The 24376-nt window shown below is 33.4% G+C and overlaps 2 protein-coding genes across 2 annotated transcripts; both read left to right on the plus strand.

Moving 5' to 3' along the window:
• The first annotated feature begins 1059 nt into the window (after positions 1-1059).
• LOC129963424 (39S ribosomal protein L22, mitochondrial-like) lies at positions 1060-9524 on the plus strand. The gene is made up of 6 exons (XM_056077782.1): positions 1060-1184; positions 2866-3070; positions 4303-4368; positions 4667-4744; positions 7343-7412; positions 9220-9524. The coding sequence occupies exons 2-6, from the start codon at positions 2870-2872 to the stop codon at positions 9435-9437; spliced, it is 633 nt and encodes a 210-aa protein (XP_055933757.1). The 5' UTR covers positions 1060-1184; positions 2866-2869; the 3' UTR covers positions 9438-9524.
• Positions 9525-20248: 10724 nt separating this feature from the next.
• Positions 20249-21325, plus strand: LOC129962837 (uncharacterized). Its single transcript, XM_056076837.1, has one exon. The coding sequence runs from the start codon at positions 20249-20251 to the stop codon at positions 21323-21325; it is 1077 nt and encodes a 358-aa protein (XP_055932812.1).
• The last annotated feature ends 3051 nt before the right edge of the window (positions 21326-24376 follow it).

A 24376-nucleotide genomic window follows, 5' to 3' on the forward strand; every position in this document is an offset into this window, starting at 1 on the left:
AATTTTGAACCAAATCCATCAAACAGTTAACAATCTGTCGGTCTTTCGTATGTATGTAAACGCAATTGGCCAGCAAAAAAAAAAAAAAAAAGATTTATTAAAAATGCCAGATAGTACCTAAAATATGTATTTCACCATTGCCTTAAAATGAATTGGAGAATTTATCCAAGATCCCCTATTTTATGCGAAAGAAGAGGGAGAAGACTTTCTTTAGAGAATATGCGAGAATATTTCACTCATGCTGGTTTACGTATGAGGCAGATGATATTCATCTTCTATTCCAGAAGCTCATGAAATATAGTTGAGACAATCCAATCATTGCTTATTCTCAGACAAGGAAATCTATAATTTCTGGATAAAACAATAACAGTTTAAAAAATACATCCTCATTTATTTTTCCGCGTTATGTTAAAAATGAAAAGATTTTCTTTGACAAAGCGTTATAACAGGAAGCAGAAGCTTCGCGAATTTAAATAAGCACAGTCTAGAGATCGCCAAAACCATGTCAACCTTTAGGACAACTTTTGGCTAAACCATCCGGTACTGGAAAAAAGAGGAATACCGAAAAGTAGGTAAATTGACTGCCTGGAAAAAGACTTGAAAACTATTAAGATGACAAACTGGGAAAACTTAGCCATTAACCGGACGGTAAAGAATGGAATCCAAAGGAATTCCAAGGCCCATCCAGAATTGCCGCGTCGTTGAAGAAGATATGTCATAAATCAGACATGCTTATTGATTTTATTCATACAAGTTCTGCTAAACAGAAAATAGATTCTTTTGAGATGGCTAATGGAATCTCTAATATACATTATCCAAATGTTATACATAATACGTTGTGACGGAAAACAGCTAAATACGCTTGTTTATCATGTTTAAAAATGTTTTGAGGATTCTTAAACTACAGTCAAGAATCAAGAAAATGTCTGACCTCCGAAAATAATAAAAAAAAGTATTTTTAACAGTATTCGATTTCTATTCCTTGACCACTTTGCTGATTATTTAATTATTTATTTTCCATTTTCTGCTATGCAAAGAGGAAGTTTGGTATAATTTTCTGGCAACACTACAAATACATAAATAAAGTAAATAAATAAACAGCATGGGTATGTTTATGTAAAATGTTAGTAATTTTCCAGCAATATTTAAGAAGATTCTACTAAATTATTAGCCTGACTTACGTAGTAAGTTTAATTTGAATATTTAAAACAAATTACATGAGAAGTTAATTTAATTGATGTAATTTATAGCATCATTTCGAAATTTTATTTCGTTTAGTAAAATAATTTTTTTTTATGAATATTGCATTTAAAATTTTTGTTTTATTATAAAAAAATACATAAAAAATATTTGTAATCAGATACATTATGTTTAATAAAGATTTCATAAAATATGACATACCATTTTATAATTACCTTACAAGTCTATTCTTCAATTGTAATTGTATTTGAATTTATTTCATTTTTTTTTACTAAAGAAATCAATATAGATATGATAGTAAATATAGCTGCTGTAATCAAGGAGCTTGACAAATTATAATAATTTTTTTCGTGAGTTTCTTTAAAAAGAACATATGTCTGTTTCAGAAAAAAAGTCAATGCACTTATTTTAACATTTTTTTTAAAATCATACTTGTGCAGTATAAGTAATTTTTACTAGCAATAATTTGTTGTCATTGAGATCTTAAATGAATTTCTATCAGATAATCAATTTTTTAATAAAGTAAGTAATGATTATAAGATAATGAGAAGTAAATTTCATTGAGATTTTATTTGCAATTTAATTTTTTTACATAGTGTGTACTATATTATAATATTTTTTCTTCTAATTTTGATCAGAATTAATTTTATGTATTGAATCAATAAAATATCAAAATTATGTAAAATAAGTTTTACTGAATTTTTTATCCATATAAATTATACTGTTATTATTCTGTTATATATATATGTGTGTGTGTGGCAGAATTAGTCATTTGTTATTTTATTTTAGTTTCATCAGTTCTTGGTATTTAACATTCATTTGTAAATATTTGTTTCATTTTTATACCATGTTATCTTTTCTACTTTTACTTTAAAATTATGGGAAATTTATAAAATCATGATTTTTTTTTTTTTTTTTTTTTTTTGTACTTGTGTATATTTATTGTGAAAATAAATTACTAAAGATTGCATGCTAATATGTTCTTTTATAATAAATGTACCAATTTTTGTCTGTGAATTTTCTTGAAATACAAAACCAAATTTTATGTATACTTCAGATGCAGTAAAATTAGTAATTGATAAAAATAATATTTTAGAAGTTATATTTTGAGTTCCTTTGTGCTGCTGAGAAGGGAAGCACTATAAAAACATGATGGCTAAAATCTTTTGTATAATTTTTATATAGAATATTCAAGAATAGAAAGGTTACTTTATTTTAATAGTTGTGAATTAGTTCAGTGATTTTGTTATTATAAGCTTTAGCAGTTTTTATTAAATGATTAATAATGTAACAGATTAAATTTTTATTACAAACATTATTGTATTTAAAAACTGTAAAAATTTCTTTATTGTTGTATAGGTAGTTTTTATTTATCTATCAGATTTATTGTGAAATAAAAATTTATCATGCATATGTTAAGATTTTAATTTAAAGAATGGAACTATATTGAATTAATTATTTAGGTATGAATTTCTAATGAATTAATTTTAAATACATTTTCTTGATATTTTTATTACATTCACAAATAAATTGATTATATATGAAGTGTTTAAATAAAATACCATAATATTTTTTTTATAAATTTTGATTAAGTTGTGGAATTTCTATTTTTTAATGAATTATGCTAAAAATCATTCCTGATTTTCCACTATATTTTTTTTATAGAATTATGGCTCTGAGATTATTATCAAATCTTTCACCATCTCGAAACATCGCTTTAAATCTTTTGCCCCGCGTCTTATCGTGTGAATTTGGATACCAAAGTCAGACTTTTCACTCTAGTAATGTTAATCACAAAATAGAAAAATGGCCTGATCAAAATGAATGGGTATATCCTCCTCAAAAACCTGGTGAACCTCGAAGGCCAGCTGTGAGTATTGAATATTGTTTTGAATCATATAATCTATTCATGTTTATAAAATTGTATCTGATTAACATATTAAACCATTAACTGCTTTAAAATATGCTGCTATCATTTATTTTTTTTATTAAGCCATTTAAGGTCTTTATTGAACAAGCCATATAATGGTTTGCTATCACATTGTTGTTCATGATTTCAAGTTTAATTAAATGTATGCTGTATAATAATTCCTATATTTAAAAAGTAATAATTGTCCAAATTGCTTATTTAATCCTCTGGTTTGTTAAAAATATAAATATTGATGGCAGCTAATTCATTTGTAAAAATGATCAGGTTATTTTTAAAAGATATTCTGTTCATTTTACTATAGTATTATATTTACGATTTTCACCATTATTGATTCATCATAGTATAATTTAATCTACTAAATGATAAAATGCAGAATCTTAGCAAATATCTAAACCTAGCTTCTTTAATAAACAAGCAGAATTTGAAAGATACAAGTTATTAAACAAAACATTTTTCACATAATTTTTATATTTTGAAAATTTCATTTTCTAGAAATCTATTTTATTTGCTTAAACTTCCTATACTAGAAATATTTTTAAATAAAAATTACGTTGCTTTAATTTTGTTTCAGTAAAATTAAAACATTCAACTGCTATTTTTTGAATTATATATAAGTTATAGGAATTTACAAGAATATAAAATCATATTTAGATGCATAAATTTTGAGTTATATTTAATTTAATATATCCTAATGAGATACTGATTATTTCAAGAAGAATCAAATGAATTCTATTTTTATTATTTATATATGACTTGTCTCAAATCATTCACACATGACTTAGAAACTGTATCCTATTTGCAAATGGTTTATATATTTATTATTAAACAGATAACATCTTGTAATATGCTTCATTTTAAATTACCTAATATAATTTTTTTAATTAAGATGTTTTTGTATTAACGTCTTAAAAATAATAAGTTTTTAAATATATATATCTTTTTTGGCTATGTAATATTATCTTGTTCTAGGTATGTATTCCTTTTGAAAAACATATTTCAAAAATTATTTCGAGAGCAAACACTTTAATAAGTTGGGTTTTTTTTATATTAATTAGAAAATTTCTTTTTGATGTTAATTGATAGTAAATGTTTATCTATTTATTTAATTAAGATTTGTCCTGTATTTTATTTTTTTTAAATGTTCAAGAATGTTTTTATGTAATCTTTTTTAGTTTGTTTGTCACTATCGAGAAAATATCAAGTATTCTCCCAAGAAAATGTGGTACATTGCTTGCTTGGTATGTATTTTTTCATATCATTTCTTTAATAGATTATGTAAAAAATCATTTAAGAGAGTTAGTTATTTTTCTCTTTTTTTTCCCAAACGTGAATAAAAATCTGTCGGACATTGTATGTATCAAAATTGTGCATTAGTATATTTTTTATTGATTTTTCAGCATCTTTTTTTATTGTATCAAGCAAGTTTTAAGCTCATTTATGAAAAGCGTATCTAATACAAAATACTAATTGAAAATAATCTAGTTAATGAAATTTTTGTTAGAAATTGATTTCAGACATTTTTTGATTATCTTTTAGCCAAGAGGCTTATCTGTGGATGAAGCAATTAAACAACTATCATTTGTCCCGTCAAAAGGAGCTGTCATTGCAAAAGAAGTTTGTATAACTTTGAATTATTTACTGTTTAATAGTGATTTATATTTTTGTTTACTATTCTCAGAGTTGGGATAACCTACCTAACAAAATCAATAATTTCAGCTCATCAGTCACTTCAAAAACAACATTATTACCGTAAATGCATGTATGCTCTCTAGTATCACTACATATTCTTGGTATTCTACATCTTTGCTGTTTATTTAATATTATAGTTTCTGCAATTAATTGGCTTTAGTAAATGCCAGCTATGAGTGGTGTCAAGACAGCTCTTGTTTTTCTCTGTTCTTCCTCAGAAGAAAATCTCAAAGGTTTAAATCAGGATTTCTTTGAGACCAGGCATAGAAAATCTGGTTATTGATTACTCTTGAAAAACCTGTTATTGTCACAGTCCCCCTCATCCCCCAATATATAAATGAAATGTTACTAGAGATTAATAATTTCTTTTCAAAATTTCAGAATTTCTTCCTCACAGTAATTTATGCAAGGGTGTTTTAATTTGTAATCACCCTTTATTGGAAATTTAGTTTGTAGTTTTTTAAATCTGTGAAGATTACTTATCTGTTCAAATATGTGTAAAATTTCTTATGAATGTTAAAATTTATATCAAAGAATAATTGTTAGAAAAATATTTCATTTTTAGTTTTTATTTGATAATTGGAAAAGAAATTTTAAATTTATGCAATTTACTTATAATATTATGGCATATAAAATTAAGTTATTATCATTTATACAAATTTATAAATTAACCCATCAACTAGCACTTGAGTCTCCCTAAAATGACAATGCTTGTTGGTTGGTTTGTGGTATTTTATGGTGCAAAAGCCATATCTGGCCATTCTGCACCAAGTAAAAATTTAAGTTAAAAAACACAGTTAAAGTAAAAAAGCACGAAAATCGAGATATAATAATGCTTGAATGAACAAAGAATGACTATCTACATTTCAACAGGTTTAAAAATTAAAGATGTTTCCTGTTTAATACTCTATGTAATTAATTACTTTGCTAAGCATTTAATGCATATATATTTTAGTTATTGTAGTAATGATCCAAGAAAGAAAAATGCAAGTCACTTATAATATTGCTGTAATCATAATGTAATATTTCACTCCCCACTCCCCTTCCTTTGTGTTAAAAAAAGTTGGTTACATATTTTGTTTTGGAAATTATTACTTCATTAATGTATTAAAACATTTAAAAACCAAAATTAAAAAAAAAAAAAAAACATTTGCACCTCATTAGTTTTTGATAATGTGTTGCAACCAATTTTAAAATGAATACAGCTGTTTAGTTACAGAAGAATAAGGTTGGTATGAAGTTATTAAGATTATAATATAAGATTTTCTTCCCGTACCATGATTGAGGATACATTATATTCACAGCTAGCAAATATGGAAATTATAACGGACTATATTCCTAATTCAATTTAAAATGGTAATAATTTATTCAAATGTTGAAGTTGATTTAAATTCAAACCAAATGATAAAAACTTCAAGTTTTCAGAAGGATTTTTTTTTTTTTTTTTTTGCATGGTAATACTGATGAATCTGACAAAAGGAGAAGTTTTGAATCAGAACAGTTTGTCATAATTTCATTTAAAGCTGAGTTTGGCTGCTGCTCTTTACTACCCATAAAAGCCTTCTTAGAATTCTATTTAGTGAAACATATATACATATTTGAACATTCATCCTTAAATTTTTTTAGTTAAAATATTTGATTGTAGAATTAAAAAAAAAAAAAAAATAGGATTTCATTTATTTATTATTAATATTAATAATTACGTTTTACAGTTATAAGTGGTTTCAAGCATTCCTTTATATAAATAATAATTTTTTTTTTTCATCTGACAATATATTAGTGTTTGAAATATATTCAATTTGTATGAGTAATAAAATGTGTACTTTATTAAAAGAAATTGAGAACAATTTCTGTTGCTGAATTTCACGAAATATTTTCAAAATTTAGTAAATATAGCATTACAGACTCACAATGTTCAGTTGATTTTTAATAATGCCTATATAAAAATATGTGTCGCTTTAAATATCTATAAAAGTCTATGTGCAGAAGTTTTGTATGGTACCAAAAGTAGGTTAATCTTGCCTTTCAAAATTTGTCTCCAATGATTTATTTTATTTAACAGAAACTGATTTTTTTTTTCACTCTAAAGTTTGTAATTTGGCTTTGAAGCTTACATTTTTAAAGCCCACATTTTCTTGATTTTTATATCTGATAGTTCTAATCAGAAGAACTAAATAGTTTTTCTACTTCTTCAAGAATTACTTGATAAATATCATTCAAAGGTGAAAAGTTATCTGAGCTAAATAAAAATTATGTACAGTACATAAAATATTGTTAAAATTTTCTTTTTGTTCTTAAATTTGATATTTTCTTTTGTTATATATTTATTATTTGCTAATTAAAAAAATAATATAGAAAACTATAAATTTTGAATGACTATTATACATTGGCAAGAATACCAGAGTTCATTGAATATTTATTAAAGAATTTGTACCTTTTGAAAACATACATAGAATTGTATTAAAACCATTCCTTCAAACAGATATATTAGAAATATATATTTAAACTGCTCTTTCCTTTCAGGTCATTCAAGAGGCTCAGGAAATGGCTGTAAATGAACATAATGTTGAATTTAAAAGCAACTTATGGGTTGGTAAGTTGTTAATCTTTTGCTTATTTTTTCCATGATAATAATTGAGCATTGATTGTAACAGTTTGGATCATAATTGTTAGAAAGGAAATGATACATATACTAGCCAACGAATTAGGAAAATCTGTAAAGTATTGTATTGGATTCCTTCTTATTTCAATTACAACATATGTGTATTTGGCAAGAAACACTGAAGCACTTTTAAATTTGGTAGCAAAGGAGATTGCTGTCAAACATATCTTTCTAATATTGAAATTCTGTGTTTTGCTTTCAGATACACTATTAAATAGTTCTTGTGCAGTGAATAGAAGAATTGCTATTCATAACATACCAGTAAGATAAAAATGCAGTCTGACATTTTATAGAAATATTCATATAATATTTGGATGACACGTCTTCCAAAAACAGCAGTAGAATTGTGACAAATCTATAGATCATATCCCATACATAATCACAACAACCTTCAGCTTCAGTAATTTTGCTGACAAAGTGTGCTTATAGCTTCATAGGACTCTTGGCATGCTCTTAACTTGCCATACAAAACAGCGATTCTTCCCGGAAAAACAGAAGGTTACCTGCAAGATATGCAGCTGCTCATAATGATTTTCTTCAATTCTCTCCAAATTATTCATTTTGAAATCGAGTGGGAAAAGCCTTCACAGAAGATCATAGTAGATCAGTCGAGTTGTACTTTTAAATAGGGGGGACAATACATAATGGAAATTTTACTGTTTTCATTTTTTGAGTTGGCCGCCCAAAACATTCCATTATATTTGTTTCCGAAAATCTGACCAGATAGAAAAGAGAGGGTGTAGTTGTTAATTGGTTTTTCACATTTTAATAAAATGTTAGCATTTGTTTTGCTTGGTTTTATGACACAAGGACCAGATTCGGTCATTCTACACCAAACATTTGGATGAGTTTGAATAGAAAAGTATAGGTACTTTAAAAAAAAGCATTAAAATGAGCTGAGTAACATCAAAGTAATTGAATTAGTTCAGAAGCAAATTTAAGAAAAATATAAATCTGTTTTTTTTTTTTGTTTTTTTTTTTAAATTTGAATGAAATTTTGGAGAGATAATGTAGTAACTTATTGGACATTTTTGCCAAATATTCTCTTCTATGTTCGTGTAATTTCACCCTAAAAAATTGAAGTAGTATAAATCTAGGAAATTATTCTTAAAATTTTTTTCTGTCTCATTAAGCTATCTTAATGTTTGTTAGCTTATTGAATGTCCATAATTTTCCTATCTGAGTAGCCTATTGTAGGTGACCAACCCAACATTTTAATGCAATAAAAATTACTGTTATAGTTGGCTGGATTTTATTGTCACATTTGATTGTTCTATGTTCACCTTATAATAGATAAACAGAAACACGTCATAAAATATATGGCGATAGTATAAAAATTGGTGTTATGAAAAATATCAAAATGTAGAAAAATTATGACATTATGACAGACAATATGTTAATTCTGTATGAGAAGCTGAAGTCATGATTATCAATCCACATCTGCTTCTTTTGGACAAAAATTAAATTTTCGGTTTCTAGGTGTTAAATAACATTTTGACTTAAACAGAATATTCTTACAGAATACGCCAGTAATAACATATCTTTCTATCGCTTTTCTTCCTCTTATCTTAGTTTAGTAACATACAAACATATATGTACTTACTCAGGTTCATAGACTTCTAATTTATTGGCTGGCCCCTATAATTGTAATTGTTCTTGTACATAATAAAACTATTTTAAAAATTTATGAACTATTTGATTAAAAATGTAATAAATTTTCTTAACTTTTCTTTCTTAGCTGAATCATTCGTGGGGAAATCTCTCATCATTAAAGGACTGAGGAGGCATGCTCGTATGCGTTTTGGTTTAGTTCATTACAGATATTGTCATTACTTTGTACGTTTAGTTGAAGGACCCCCTCCAAAGCACTACTACAAACCAGAGCTTACAGGCAATGAAAAACTAGAAGAATACTTTGCAGAACTTAGAGCCCGAAGGATACATAGAACATTGTAAATAGAATATTGCGATCTTTTCATGAAATAAAGCACTTTTTAATGTAAAATATGTTCCTTGAATAGATATAAAATAATTAATGAGCTATATTTGCCTAAGTTTTGTGTGTTTGTGCAATTGGCAATTATTATGGATTTAATATAGTTTACAATATGATCTTAAAGAGGTACATAAATCAGTTTGATGTTCAGATTTAGGTTTTGTAAAAATTAATGTGCTACATTTGTAAAATTGACTAAAGAGTATAAAATAATTTTTCCTAGCCTAGATTGTCCTAAAAATTTGTAGACATAAATTTTTATCCACAAATTTTGGAAATTATTTGAATTTTTAAAATTTACAACCATATATTATGTACTTATTATTATATTAAAAAATATTTTATACTCTTTAGTGCATTTTTAAAACATGGTTTAATTAAATTATTTTATAAATGAAATTTCACAATCAAATTTAAACTAACTTCCTATTGAGCTACAACGGATGGCAAAATTTGTATCGAAGAGACAAGTGAGCAAATTAATATAGAATTGTTGTTTAAAGTTTCATGTCTGTAATTCTTCGAGAAGTTAATTTAAAATCAATTGCAAAATTTGTACTGAACAGACAAACAAGAAAATTAATTAATAAAAAGAGCATTAAAATGTTCCCAATTTTCATACTATGTAATGCTTATTGATATTTATCAATTATCACAGAAATTTAAATTATTTATTTGTTTGTTCTTATTTCTTTCCCATCAGTGTTTTCTTTGAGTAAATCTTATATTCTTTGCAAAAAGACAAAACTTACACAGCATGTCCAACCCAATTATAACCTACCTGCTAATTTTTAAATCGTTAGAGCAAGGCATGTATTTTCATTTAAAAAAATGGTTTAAATGATGTAAGACATTAAATTTTATTTTGTTTGAGCCAATAAAAAAGTGCTAAAAATAAGTTTGATACACTGTAAAAAAATTAATCATATTTACGAAAATATTCTTAAAAATCTAATATTGTCGACAAATAAACAAAATAAATCCAGCAAAACTTGAAATTAATCTGCAGTTTCTCGCTAAGCATGTAAAAGTCGTGCCAATCGTCCCAAAACTCATCTTTTATCTTGGATGGCTACCAGAAACAGACTTTTAGAGCTGCGATAAGAAATCATGATTACATGTGTAGAGAAATCATCTCAAATGATTTAACTATCGTACATTAATCTTAAGTCTAGCCGAAATTTCTAATCTTCTCTGACTAAATTATGAATTTGAATTTCCTTGCTTTAGGCCAATTAATGCCACATCAAGGAGGAGCCAGTTGGTTGGTTGGTTGGTTGATTGATTTTTCTGGCACAAAAGCCAAATCTGGCCATGCTGCGCCACGCAAATGGTAAAAATTAAATTCAATGATATTAAAAAGCTATTTAAATTAGGAAAAAGTATGATCTTAAAACTGAACCAAATATATTAAAACGACACTTTAAAAATTTAAACTACAATTGTATTAATATCCGACAAATGTTTTAAAAATTGTAAATGAAACCTAAATAAAATTAAACAAACCAATGGTTTGTAAAAATTTAAAAATATTAGGGTGAAGTCTGCCACCCACTATCTCGCGGATGTCTATGAAAACTGAATTAAAAAACAGTAATCGTTGATTATTAAAAACAGGACAATCAATTAGAATGTGATGTACACTTAAAATTGTATGGCATGTCGAGCATTTTGGACATGGTTCTCCAAATAAAAGGTGTTTATGGCTGAAGCGTGTATGACCAATGCGGAGTCGAGTTAATTTAACATCGAGCCCACGCATTGGGATGGTAGGCCAGAAACGAATCCTTGGCTCGAGCGAATGCAGCTTGTTGGAAGTCTGCTGATCCCAAGATCGTTGCATAACATGCAGACATGGCGTGCAAAAAACGTCTTTGCATCGCTATGTGGAAGTTCTCGGTGAAGAAGAGAGCTTGCCGCTTTTGCTGCAGCATCAGCCTTCTCATTTCCCGGTATTCCGACATGACTCGGAACCCAGCAAAACAAGATTTTAAAAGTCTCTGTTTTCGAGGGTGCGAGTTTGAGTTTGTTTGAGGTTTTATGGCGCAAGAGCCACGATTTTGACCATGCTGCGCCAAACAATGGGAAAAATTATATCATTTAAAACAGTAGTCGAAGAGAATATGAGAAGCTAAAAAGTAAACAAGATTTAAATCAATGGATAAAACTTTATGGACTTTAAGAAAGCAAAAATTTGGACATGAGGTGTCTTATCAAGCAGGAAAGATAATGAAGGGCAAGACTTTTGAAAAAACTGTAAACGCTGAGCATTGAAATTTGGGCATTCTGACAAAATATGTTGAACAGACATTTGACAATGGCATCGCGAACATAGTGGTGGTTGTTCACCTAACAACAAATGAATATGGGTGAATCGAGTGTGTCCAATTCGTAAACGTGTTAAGACAGTATCCGCTTTTCTGTTCGCTAATGAGGGCCAGGGTTGCACATGGGGTTTGATAATATGAAGTTTGTTGTTTGTTTCCAAATCCCACTGTCTTTGCCAATTAGAATATAGAAGCTTTTTAATATGTTTCTTTATGTCGTTCACAGGAATATTAGTAGCTATTGAAGTAGTCGCCAATTTGGCAGCCTTATCTGCCTCTTCGTTGCCCAAAATTCCAACATGGGATGGTACCCAACAGAATAAAATAGTGTAACTACGAGAAGTTAGTTTATCAAAAGTATCTAAGATTTTTAAAACCAAAGGATGAGGATTACATGATTTTAGAGAATTTAAAACACTCAGAGAATCCGTATAGATGATCAAGTTTTTGTCCCGGCTATTAGAAATTTCTTCTAAAGCATATAAAAGAGCACTTATTTCTGCAGTAAAAACTGAACAGGAGGGGTGAAGTTTAAACGAAGAAACTGTGTGAGGGAAAACAACCGCAAAAGAGACATGAGCAGCTGATTTTGACCCGTCTGTAAAAACTGGAATAAAATTTTGATATTGTTGTCTGTCGAGGGTGCGAAGAAATATCAATATATCTAAAGCAACTGGATGTATTCGATAACTAAAATTGGAAAGAGACTCCAGAGCACTCATACTGTCGGTATAAATACAGAAATTGCGAGAACAGGAAGTCGAAATCACTTGAAGGGCATATATTATTGCGACTAATTCGGCAGTCAGAACTGAGAATGACGTGGGTAGAGAGTAGTTATGAGTCTCGGTAGGTAATACAACTCCGGTGCCAACATGTCTATTTGATTTTGATCCGTCAGTGAAGACCTCTGTGTATGAATAATACTGACAACGATGATAGTTAAAAAGTTGCTGAAAAATAATTGGTGCGGTTGTGGATTTATCAAATCCTGAAAATGGATTCAAAAATGAAAACTTTGGAATATCCCAAGGCGGGAAAGAAAAGCAATTAAAGGTTTGAATTGCAACATCATGAAGTCCCGCATCCTGAAGTAGAATTTTAATTCTCTCACTAAAGGGAAGGATGTGAGAGGGCCGTGCGTCATAAAGTTTCCGAAGACCAACTGGAAGGGACAACTGACTAACAGGGTGTTCGGTATCGACTGCACTCGGAAATAATATTGTGCCGTTAATTTCCGTCGGCGCAAATCTAAAGGCATTTGATTGCAGATAGCATACAGGCTTTCCACAGGTGATGTGCGGAAAGCACCAGAACAAATTCTAAGGACAGAATGATGTACTGTATCAAGTCGGCGCAAAACAGAAGGGCGTGCAGAACCATAGACCATACACCCGTAATCAATGCGGGATAAAATGACGGCTTGGTATATTCGAAGTAGGGATGGGCGATCGGCACCCCAAGATGTATTTGACAGCACTTTTAAGATGTTAAGAGATTTTTCACATTTCTTCCGTAGATGTAGAATATGCGGAAGGAAAGTAAGCTTTCTATAAAAAATTACACCTAAAAATCGAACGTCATTTTCAACGGAGATAGCAATTCCCCGAATATTAATTATAGGGTCTGGATGCATGTTTCGCTTCCGGCAGAAATGTACGCAACGACTCTTTTCTGGAGATGGTTGGTTGGTTGGTTGATTTTTGTTTTTTGGCACAAGAGCCATTCTTGGCTAAACTGCGCCAGACTTTTGTTGAATTAAAGTTCAATTCTAGAGACCATTTGAATTAAAAGCGATAAAGGTTTTAAAACACAAGACACATAATACGCAAAAATGATTATTAAGAAAAATGAAAAATGTTAAATACACATATAAAACCCAATTGATTTTAAAAATTTAAAAACATTTGGATGGTGTTTCTCACCAATCAAGTCTTTTAAGTTAAGAGAAGTTGACTTAAAAAGGCAATGACGCTGATGATTAAAAGAAGGACATTCAACAAAGATGTGCTTTACACTAAAATTCACATGACACGTGGGGCAAATTGGCGCTCTATCACCAAAAATTAGATGACGGTGAGTGAAACGAGTATGACCTATACGGAGGCGAGTCAATTTAACATCAACCTCTCGTATAGGTAGAACAGGCCACAAACCAATTCTTGGTTTTATTGAATGTAGTTTGTTCTGGATCCGAGTATCCCATGAATCTTGCCAAGTTGTAAATAGTTTATAAACAAATGACTTTTTGAAGTCACAATATGGGAGGGCCTGAGACTGAAATGTTGATGCAGATTTAGCTGCAACATCAGCCCTTTCATTGCCCGCAATACCCACGTGAGCCGGAACCCAGCAGAGAATTATATTAAAACCCCTGTTTTGTAGTAACCGCAGGTTAAACAAAATTTCTAAAGCGATTGGATGCATGTGGTTTTGGAAATGAGCAAGGGTTTCCAAAGCACTCATACTGTCAGTATATATAATAAAACTACGCTCAGTAGAAGGGGAAATTTCCTTTAGTGCGTAAAAAATTGCCATCAACTCAGCAGTAAAAACAGAACAAACGTGGTTAAGACGGTAGCTGAGTGTATCAGATGGAGTTATAATGGCACAACCAACATGTCCATCTGATTTTGAGCCATCTGTAAACACTGGGGTAAAAGAAGAATACTGACAGCGGTGGTCATGGAAAATCTGTTGAAAAATAACAGAACTAGTTGAAAATTTATCAAAGCCAAAAAAAGGGTTCAGAAAAGACAAATTTGGAATATCCCAAGGTGGAAAAGAATAAAGATCAAGAGATTTAATGGCTATGTTATTAAGATCTGAGTCATGCAAGGCATTTTTGACTCTCCGACAAAAAGGTAGAATATGATAAGGTCGGGCATTATAAATTCTTTGAAGGTTTTCAGGAGAACCCATGCAATGAATGGGATGGTTTGGGACAGATAGTGACCGAAAATAAAACAAAGTAGATAATTTTTGACGCCGCAAACAAAGTGGCAACTGGTGACAAATTACATATAAGCTCTCAACTGGAGAGGTGCGGAAAGCACCAGAGCAGATCCTGAGAGCAGAGTGGTGAACAGTATCAAGATGTCTCAAAACAGAAGGACGGGCAGACCCATACACCATACAGCCATAATCCATGCGTGAGAGAATGATCGCTTGGTAGATACGGAGCAGGCAGGTTCGATCGGCACCCCAAGATGTTTTAGAAAGCACTTTTAAAATGTTCAAATTTTTCTCACACCTCTTCCGCAAGTCTAAGACATATGGAAGGAAAGTGAGCTTGCGATCGAAGATCACTCCCAAAAACCGTACTTCAGTCACGACTGGAATTGGTGTGCCTCTTATCTTTATAACCGGATCTAAGTGCATATTTCTTTTCCTACAAAAGTGAACACATCGACTCTTTTCAGGAGAGATAGTGTGACCATTTTTATTGCACCAAGTTACCACCTTATTAACTGCATTTTGCAATTGCTGTTCTATTATATTCATGTTACTACCCTGACATGAGATCTGTAAATCATCAACATACAGACTGGCGTGTACGAATGAGGGCAAATGATTTAAAATTAGACTGAGATGAACAATAAAGAGGGTGACACTGAGGACACTTCCCTGAGGAACACCCTCAGCTTGTATAAAATGATTTGAATAAAAATTACCAACACGAACTCGAAAAATTCTATATGATAAAAAGTTCTGTAAAAATATGGGCATGTTTCCTCTAAACCCAATTTTAAAAAGTGTAGAAAGTATGCCAAAGCGCCACGCACGGTCATAAGCCCCCTCAATATCAAAGAATATGGACACAAGGTGGTTTCTCCTAACAAATGCATTGCGAATTTGGGTTTCCAGCAAAATCAGATTATCAAAAGTCGATCTTCCTTTGCGGAAACCACTCTGCAACTGGGAGATGCAGCCTTGTTTCTCCAATTCGTAGATTAGACGAGCATTAACCATGCGTTCAAAAGTCTTACAAAGACAGTTGGTAAGAGCAATTGGTCTGTAGTGTAAAGGGCTTGATGGGTCTTTCCCAGGCTTTAGGATTGGAATTACAGTAGCTTCGCTCCATTGTTTAGGGTACTTCTGCTCAGTCCAAATCCTGTTAAACAATAGTAACAAATTAGATAGAGAAGTCGCATTTAAATGGCGAAGCATGCTATAAGTTACTCCATCTGGTCCGGGGCTTGTATCGTGGGCTTGAGATAGAGCCCTTTCCAGTTCGAACATCCTAAATTCACAATTGTATGAAAAGGTATGACTATCATTAAAATGCAAAGGCAACCGTTCCGCGGGATTCTTAATTGCCAAAAACTCAGGACTATAAGAATCAGCTGCGGAAACTTGTGCGAATGCTTGGCCTAGAATATTAGCTACGTCTAATGGGGCAGAATACAACATATTTCCTGTTTTTAAAACGGGAATGGAAGATTCGCTATAAATGCCATTTGCAGCTTTTATCTTTTTCCACAAAAGTTTAGTGGGAGTTGAGGATGTGATCGAGGATACGAACTTGATCCAAGATTCTCTTTGACTATGACGCCGAATTCGTCGAGCTAAGGCTTTGGCTTTTTTAAAAGCGACAAGATTTTCTGTCGTAGGGTATCTTCTAAATATGTTCCAGCGTTTTTTCTGATTTTTATAACTATCGCGGCAGGCTTCATTCCACCACGGTCTGCGGAATTTTCTTACTTGTGGGGAACTCTTTGGAATGGTGGCATTTGCGGCGCTTATTACATTGCCAACGACATGTTGCACTGCTTCCGTGATGTCGTAAGTATTAACCATATTCTCTGTGATTTCTGCCAAATGCTTGAAAGAATCCCAGTCTGCCCGCTGGAATAGAAAACGCGGAGGACATAATGTCGCACCGCCGCTATCAGCGTGGGAGACTATAATAGGGAAATGATCACTATTGTAAAGATCCTCACTTACTGCGAAAGTCAGCAGTGGCATGAGCTCAGGAGAACATATAGCCAAATCAATACTATGGAAGCTGCGCGTGGGTTGATGGAAATAAGTCTTCTCGTCATTATTTAGGAGGCAGAGACAGTTATTTGAAATAAATTGCTCTATCTGTCGTCCACGAGAATTTGTATCTTCCGATCCCCATAAAGTACTATGTCCGTTGAAATCGCCTAGAATAATAAATGGTTTAGGAAGCTGGTCCACTAGGTTATCAAGTTGTTGTTGACTAACGACATCATGAGGCGGTAAATATAAACTACAGACCGTGACTAATGCTCGTGTGTGAACTTGAACTGCCACAGCCTGTAGAGATGTATGTAAAGTAAGAGGTGTGCTCGGATAAAGATTTGAAGTGAAGATACAGACTCCACCAGATTTGGATTTGGATTTTTTGGATTTTATTGGCACAAGAGCCATGGTATTGACTAAGCTGCGCCAAACTGTATTTATTTTAGGATTAAAAATATAATTTCAACTTTAAAAAGCAATGTAAAAGAATGAAAAAGATGAAGATTACTTAAATATGGGGGTAAAAACCTACTGATTTCAAAAAAGCAAAAAGATTAGCATGTGGTATTCTATCAAGCAAATGTGAAAGTGTGGAGTTGTTAAAATAATATAAACGTTGAGTACTAAAATTTGGACATTCACTGAGAATATGGTAAACAGACATGATGCAATTGCATTGAGAGCACATTGGTGCCGCTTCTCCAAAAAGTAGATGGCGATGGGTGAATCTGGTATGACCTATCCGCAAACGGGTTAAGATAGTGTCTGCTTTTCTATTTGGAAGACATGGCCAATGTTCAACACGAGGTTTAACACTATGAAGTTTGTTTTCTGTTAACAGATCCCATTGAGTCTGCCATTTTGAGAGATAGAGCAAAGTTATGTGTTTTTTTAAATCACTCACAGGGATACTAATATTTGCTGTAGAAGTAGCCGATTTGGCGGCACTGTCCGCCTTCTCGTTGCCCCCAATACCTACATGAGAAGGCACCCAACATAATAAAATAGTAAATCCACGAGAGGAAAGTCTATTAAATAGGTTTAAAATTTTTAAGACCAAAGGATGATTTTTAGAATGAGGATGAGAGGATTTTAGAGACTGTAAAACACTTAATGAATCTGTGTAAATTATATATTTATCTTGCAGACAGTCGGATATTTTTTCTAGGGCAAATAGAACAGCAGTTATCTCCGCTGTGAAAACTGAACAAGAAGGATTGATTTTAAACGAGAAGACTGCGTTTTGGAAAACCACAGCAATTGAGACACTATCATATGTTTTTGATCCATCTGTGTATATTGCAATATAATCATTATAGTGATGCCTATGTTCATTAAAAAATTTTCTATAAATAGAATCTGTAGTGTCAGATTTGGTAAACCCTTCAAATGGATTTAAGTATTCTATATTAGGAATTGCCCATGGAGGAAAAATGTTGTCCACTTGCGGTGTTGCCTGCAGGTTAAGTAGATTTAGGTCCTTGAGAATATTATGAATTCTAGTAAAATATACAGGTATAAAAAATTTTCGTGCTTCTTGTATTCGAGTTAAGAATGGCCGGAGTTTAAAATTATGGAAAGGATGTTGTGTATTTGATTCAGTTCTAAAATAATAGTGCAGAGATAGTATTTCTCGCCTAAATGCAAGGGAAGTCTCAAAGCAATCAACATATAGGCTCTGAACTGGAGAGGTCCTAAAGGCTCCTGAACATAGTCTCAGAGCATTATGGTGAACAGGGTCTAATTTCTGTAAAACTGTTTTTCTGGCTGACCCGTAAATAACACAACCATAATCGAGCTTGGATAGAACGAGAGCTTTGTATATTTTAAGCATGGATGGTCGATCTGCTCCCCAAGCCGTAGTTGACAAAACTTTTATTATGTTTAATGCTAGCCTTATGGTGCACATTTTTATATTGTTCATGGGCTAAATTTTTTTCATAATTCCTTTTTAGCAATAATAGATGGGTACGGTGCATTAATTAACGGATTTGCTTTTACTTTTCTGATTAAATATCGATCATCTGCTTCTTTGAAAATCTTATTATGGGCTGGTTTAGGCATATTTTCTACCTGATTATTGGTTTTAAAGAATTTTATGATGTCATTAAACTTTGAATGACTTATGTGGGCAATCTCTGATATTTCTGGCACTTACTTTCCATTTTCAGCATGCTTAATAACCAATTTTCTTAACTGAAGGCTCGTTTGGCCTCTTTGCCCTGATATTTTAATTAAATAAATATTTAATTCCACAATAAATGAAAATAACACAATTGGAAAGTTCCCCTGAAGAATTATAACACTAATCGTAAAAGTGGAAGTAATTTTTACCCAATAAGTTGCAATTATTTTATGCTTAATTGTGAGATGTCCGAGTTTGGCTTACGGACTCTTTTTCACAAATTATAATTTTATGACTAAATTTTTAATTATAATTTATGAATTGGCGCTATTTGACTTTGTTTTCAGTTGTACAATACATTCACTGTCAAAAAATCTTTTTTTTTTTTTTTTTTTCTAATTCATTTTAGCTAAAATATTTTGGCAGAGCAAGATTTTTTCCTGTGGTGTCCGAGTTTGGCTTGTAGCGACTGTAGATAGATTTTTGTTTACCATTTCACAAAAGTAAAGCCAAATTCAACATTTTATGTTATTAGATTTTAGCTACATACATGGTGCAGTTTAGCCAAGAATGGCTCTTACTTCAAAAAAAAATCAAAATTCCATCATTCTGGCTCCTCCTTGCCCCTCAGGGGCTCACCTACTATAGGTGAGTACGAGTGTCCCAATCCCGAGGTACCCAGGGATCTTTACTCCCTTTCTGTTCGCACTCCTCTACGCCTTCTGCTTTTTGCTGTATTTCTTCTTTCCCTCGACGGCAAGCGAGGGAGCTCTCCATGAGAAGCAGTCGCCGCTCTGTTTGCTTTTTGCTTCTCATGGACAGCCAAAACCCCACGTGTTTGCCGTGCGTGGCGACCCATTTGAAAGACGGGTGGTGCACTGTGGTCCCCGGTGTATCAATCGGCTGGTACCTAGTCACCTGAGTGGCTAGTCTGCTAGGGATCAAGCGAAGGGGCTACTCCTTGGGCTTGGCGTTAAGGGTGGTCACTGTCCCCAGGGGTAGCTCCCAGCGTATAGGTACCGATTAGCACTAGGGTAAGTACCGAGGTTGGAAATGTCCAGAGCCAGTGGCTGCCTTCCCTTGTTGGGCTCCGTGATGGGCGGTGCCGTCGGACCCGAATCTTTTGTAATATCGTATGGGCTCCTCCGAACGTGGTCCCTTCAGTGGGCGTCATAATGTGCATATCAATTCTCATTTTGAACAACTTTTTGATAGATATTTCATAGTAAAGCGATTATCAGATAAGAATGAAACTTTTCAGACAGTGTCTCCATTTTTAGTCCAAAAGGCAATCACAACTACTGTTGGTGAAGTGAATTCAATAAAAAAGATGAGGTCTGGTGACTTGTTAGTAGAAGTCAACACTCGAAAACAAGCCCAGAACATACAAAAACTGAAAGCATTAGCAACAATTCGAGTTAGTGTCACTCCACACCAGTCACTAAATACATCCAAAGGTGTAATTACCTGTGGTGAAATTTTCAATCTTCCTGTCGAATTAATCACAGAGGAGATGAAACCTCAGGGAGTAATAAATGTAAAACGCATTACCATCAAGAGGGATGGTGAGATAATTGAAACAAAGCACCACATTCTGACATTCAAATCACCTAAATTGCCTGAACATGTCTATGCCGGCTATATCAAGTTGCCTGTTAAACCCTACATCCCGAATCCACTCAGATGTTTCAAGTGCCAACGCTTTGGCCACTCAAGATTACATTGCCGTGGAACCGACACTTGCGCGCGCTGCGCAAAAAAAGGCCACGATAGCCAGCAGTGTGTCGCACCTGAAAAGTGCGTGAACTGCGGTGATAATCATGCGTCTTACTCTAGATCCTGTCCGCGTTGGCAGCTGGAAAAACAAATCGCAACAATAAAAATTAACGAAAACCTAACTTATCCTGAAGCCAGGCGTAGAGTTCAAGCTCAGACTCCTACTACTGGTATTACTTATGCTTCCGTAGTTAAAAAAACGTTTTGTGCTAATTGTTCATGTGCAAATTGTATTAAACAAACTACAAAAACAAAAGATATTAAAATCTCTCATTCAGACACTGAAAACTCCATCAGCAGTAACCCTGATCCTCCCAAGGAAACTAGAGAGAAACCTAAGCGAAAATCAAAAACATCGTCGCTCACATTAAGATTAGCGAAACGAGGTCTTTCTCAAAAAGATCTCCCATTGAAGCTAAAAGCAGCAAAGTCAAAAAATTCTGTCGCTCTGGGGCTGGCGACGCAGGGTATTGTCCATAAGGACTTATCGTCCATCTTTGGTGGCATGCCCAATAGCTCCGATATAAAGTTGCATCCTTCTGAGGATGAAAATGATCTCGGGATGAGTTGCGAAGATTTGGAAACTCCAACAAATGCGCATTTTCTTTCCCCTTCAAAACCTTTCTCTTAATGGGTACCTTCGTCTCCTGGAATTGTCGCGGCATTCGGCCCAAACTGTTTGATATCAAGACCATCATTAACAAGTTTCATCCTGTTTGTATTGGTGTCCAAGAAACTTTCTTGAGACCCAATATTGCCATTAAATTACGTGGTAACAATTGTGTTCGGAAAGATGCAGACACTGGAGCTAACTGTTCTGGAGGTGTCTGTATCTTCACATCCAATCTGTATCCGAGCACACCTCTAAATTTGCATACTTCTCTTCAGGCTGTGGCTGTACAGGTACATGTACGATCTTTGGTCACAGTCTGTTCTATATATTTACCACCTAATGATATCATACGACAACAAGATCTTGACAACTTAGTGGACCAGCTTCCTTCGCCTTTTATTCTACTAGGAGATTTCAACGGCCATGGTACGTTGTGGGGTTCGGATAACACAAATTCTCGTGGACGGCAGATTGAGCAGTTCATTTTTAACAACTGTCTCTGCTTGCTCAATAGTGAAGAGAATACTTATTTCCATGGACCCACACGTACATTCCATAGTCTTGATCTAGCCATATGCTCTCCTGAGCTGTTGCCATTGATGAACTTTTCTGTTGAAAAGTATTTATACAATAGTGACCATTTCCCAGTTGTCGTCTCGTATGCTGATGGAGGTAATACGACTGCATGCCCCCAACGTTACCTTTTCCAACGAGCAGACTGGGCTGCATTCATGCAATTGGCAGATATCACTCAAGCTATGGTCAGTACATCAGACGTATCAGAAGCAATACAACATGTTGTTGATATAATAATAAACGCCGCAAATACCACTATTCCAAAAAGTTCACCACGTTTAAAAAAATTTCGCAGACCGTGGTGGAATGAAGCTTGCCGTGACAGTCACAAACAGCAGAAAAAATTATGGAACATCTTTCGAAGGTACCCAACAACTGAGAACCTTATCACTTTTAAAAGTGCCAAAGCGCTAGCACGCCGCATTCGCCGGTATAGCCAGAGAGAATCCTGGATATCCTTTGTTTCTTCTGTTACCTCCAACACCTCTAGTAAAACTTTGTGGAAGAAGGTAAAGGCTGCTAATGGGATTTACACTGAAACATCCATTCCTATTTTAAAAGAAGGAAATATGGTGCATTCTGCCCCATTAGATATGGCCAATGTTCTCGGTCAAGCGTTCGCACAAGTATCCGTAATCGATTCCTACAATCCTGCTTTTTTGGCAGTTAAGAAGCGCGCGGAACGGTTGCCTTTACGTTTTAATGACCGAAATACATTCCCTTATAATTGTGAGTTTCAGATGTATGAATTGGAAATGGCATTATCTAAAACCCATGATACCAGCCCTGGACCAGACGGAATCACGTATAACATGCTCCGCCATTTGAGTACAACTTCCCTTTCCAATCTGTTACTACTTTTTAACAGAATATGGACTGAGCAAACGTATCCTACACAATGGCGTGAAGCTATTGTGATTCCAATATTAAAACCCGACAAAGATTCGTCCAACCCTCTGAATTACAGGCCGATTGCTTTAACAAACTGTCATTGTAAGATCTTGGAGCGCATGGTCAATGCTCGCCTTGTGTATGAACTGGAGAAACAAGGATGCATCCCCCCGTTGCAAAGTGGTTTCCGAAGAGGTAGATGAGCTTTTGATAACCTCGTTTTATTGGAAACCCAGATACGCAACACATTTGTTAGAAGGAACCACTTTGTCTCCATTTTCTTTGACATCGAGAAGGCCTATGACCGTGCATGGCGCTATGGTATACTATCAACCCTTTTTAAATTTGGTATTAGAGGAAATTTACCCATATTTGTACAAAACTTTTTATCACTTCGTACTTTTCGTGTTCGTGTCGGTAATTTTTACTCAAATCATTTTATACAAGCTGAGGGTGTCCCTCAAGGAAGTGTCCTCAGTGTCACTCTTTTTGTCGTTCATATGAGCCAAATTTTGAATCATTTGCCATCATCAGTTCATGGTAGCCTCTATGTTGATGACCTGCAGATCTCCTGTCAGGGTAGCAGCATGAGTGTCATTGAACGACAGTTGCAAAATGCTGTTAATAAAGTGGTAGATTGGTGCCATAATAACGGGCATAACATTTCTCCTGAGAAGAGTAGATGCGTGCACTTTTGCCGGAAGAGAATCATGCATTTGGATCCTATTATCCAAATACACAATACGCCTATTCCAGTAGTAAATGAAATACGGTTTTTGGGTGTGGTTTTTGATCGCAAACTAACATTCCTTCCGCATGTTCTTAACCTGCGAAAGAAGTGCGAGAAGGCCTTGAATATTTTGAAGGTACTCTCCCGAACATCTTGGGGCGCCGATCGAACCTCCCTTCTCCGTATTTATCAAGCGGTCATTCTTTCACGTATGGATTATGGTTGTATGGTGTATGGATCTGCCCGTGCTTCCGTTTTACAAAGACTAGATACTGTTCACCACTCTGCTTTACGAATCTGTTTAGGTGCATTTCGTACTTCTCCAGTTGAGAGTTTGTATGTTATTTGTCACCAACTCCCCCTTAATTTAAGGCGTAATAAATAGTCCGCTTTGTATTACTTTCGAAATTTGCCTGTGCCAGAGCATCCTGTGCTTAAAATCACATTGCCAGTTGGTTTTCGCCGGTTGTATGATGCTCGTCCATTTCATATCCTTCCATTTAATGAAAGAATCAAAATTTGCTACATGACTCGGACCTTGATAATATTGCTGTTAAATCACCCGATTTATTTTGCTTCCCACCTTGGGATAAACCGCATTTTTCTTTTTTGAATCCCTTCTCCGGATTCGATAAATCTTCAACTGCACCGACTGTCTTGCAACAGCTGTTTCTACACCATCGCTATCAGTATTCTTCTTTTGCCCCAATCTTTACGGATGGCTCGAAATCAGACGACCATGTTGGTTGTGAAATTATACTACCATCTGATACATTGAGCCACCGTATTCACAATTTCTGTTCAGTTTTTACTGCCGAATTGGTGGCTATTCTGTTGGCCCTCCAAAAAATTTCACTATCAACTCAGCGGCA

Source organism: Argiope bruennichi, chromosome 3 (assembly GCF_947563725.1).
Source record: "Argiope bruennichi chromosome 3, qqArgBrue1.1, whole genome shotgun sequence".
Lineage (NCBI taxonomy): Eukaryota > Metazoa > Arthropoda > Arachnida > Araneae > Araneidae > Argiope > Argiope bruennichi.

What these genes read in the sequence shown, in the direction of transcription:
- LOC129963424 (XM_056077782.1), top strand. Translation starts at nt 2,870, where the DNA reads ATGGCTCTGAGATTATTATCAAATCTTTCACCATCTCGAAACATCGCT. An exon ending in GTGAACCTCGAAGGCCAGCT is followed by an intron (nt 3,071 to 4,302) that starts GTGAGTATTGAA and finishes AATCTTTTTTAG; the next exon opens with TTTGTTTGTCACTATCGAGA. An exon ending in TAAAAGCAACTTATGGGTTG is followed by an intron (nt 7,413 to 9,219) that starts GTAAGTTGTTAA and finishes TTTCTTTCTTAG; the next exon opens with CTGAATCATTCGTGGGGAAA.
- LOC129962837 (XM_056076837.1), top strand. Translation starts at nt 20,249, where the DNA reads ATGAGGTCTGGTGACTTGTTAGTAGAAGTCAACACTCGAAAACAAGCC.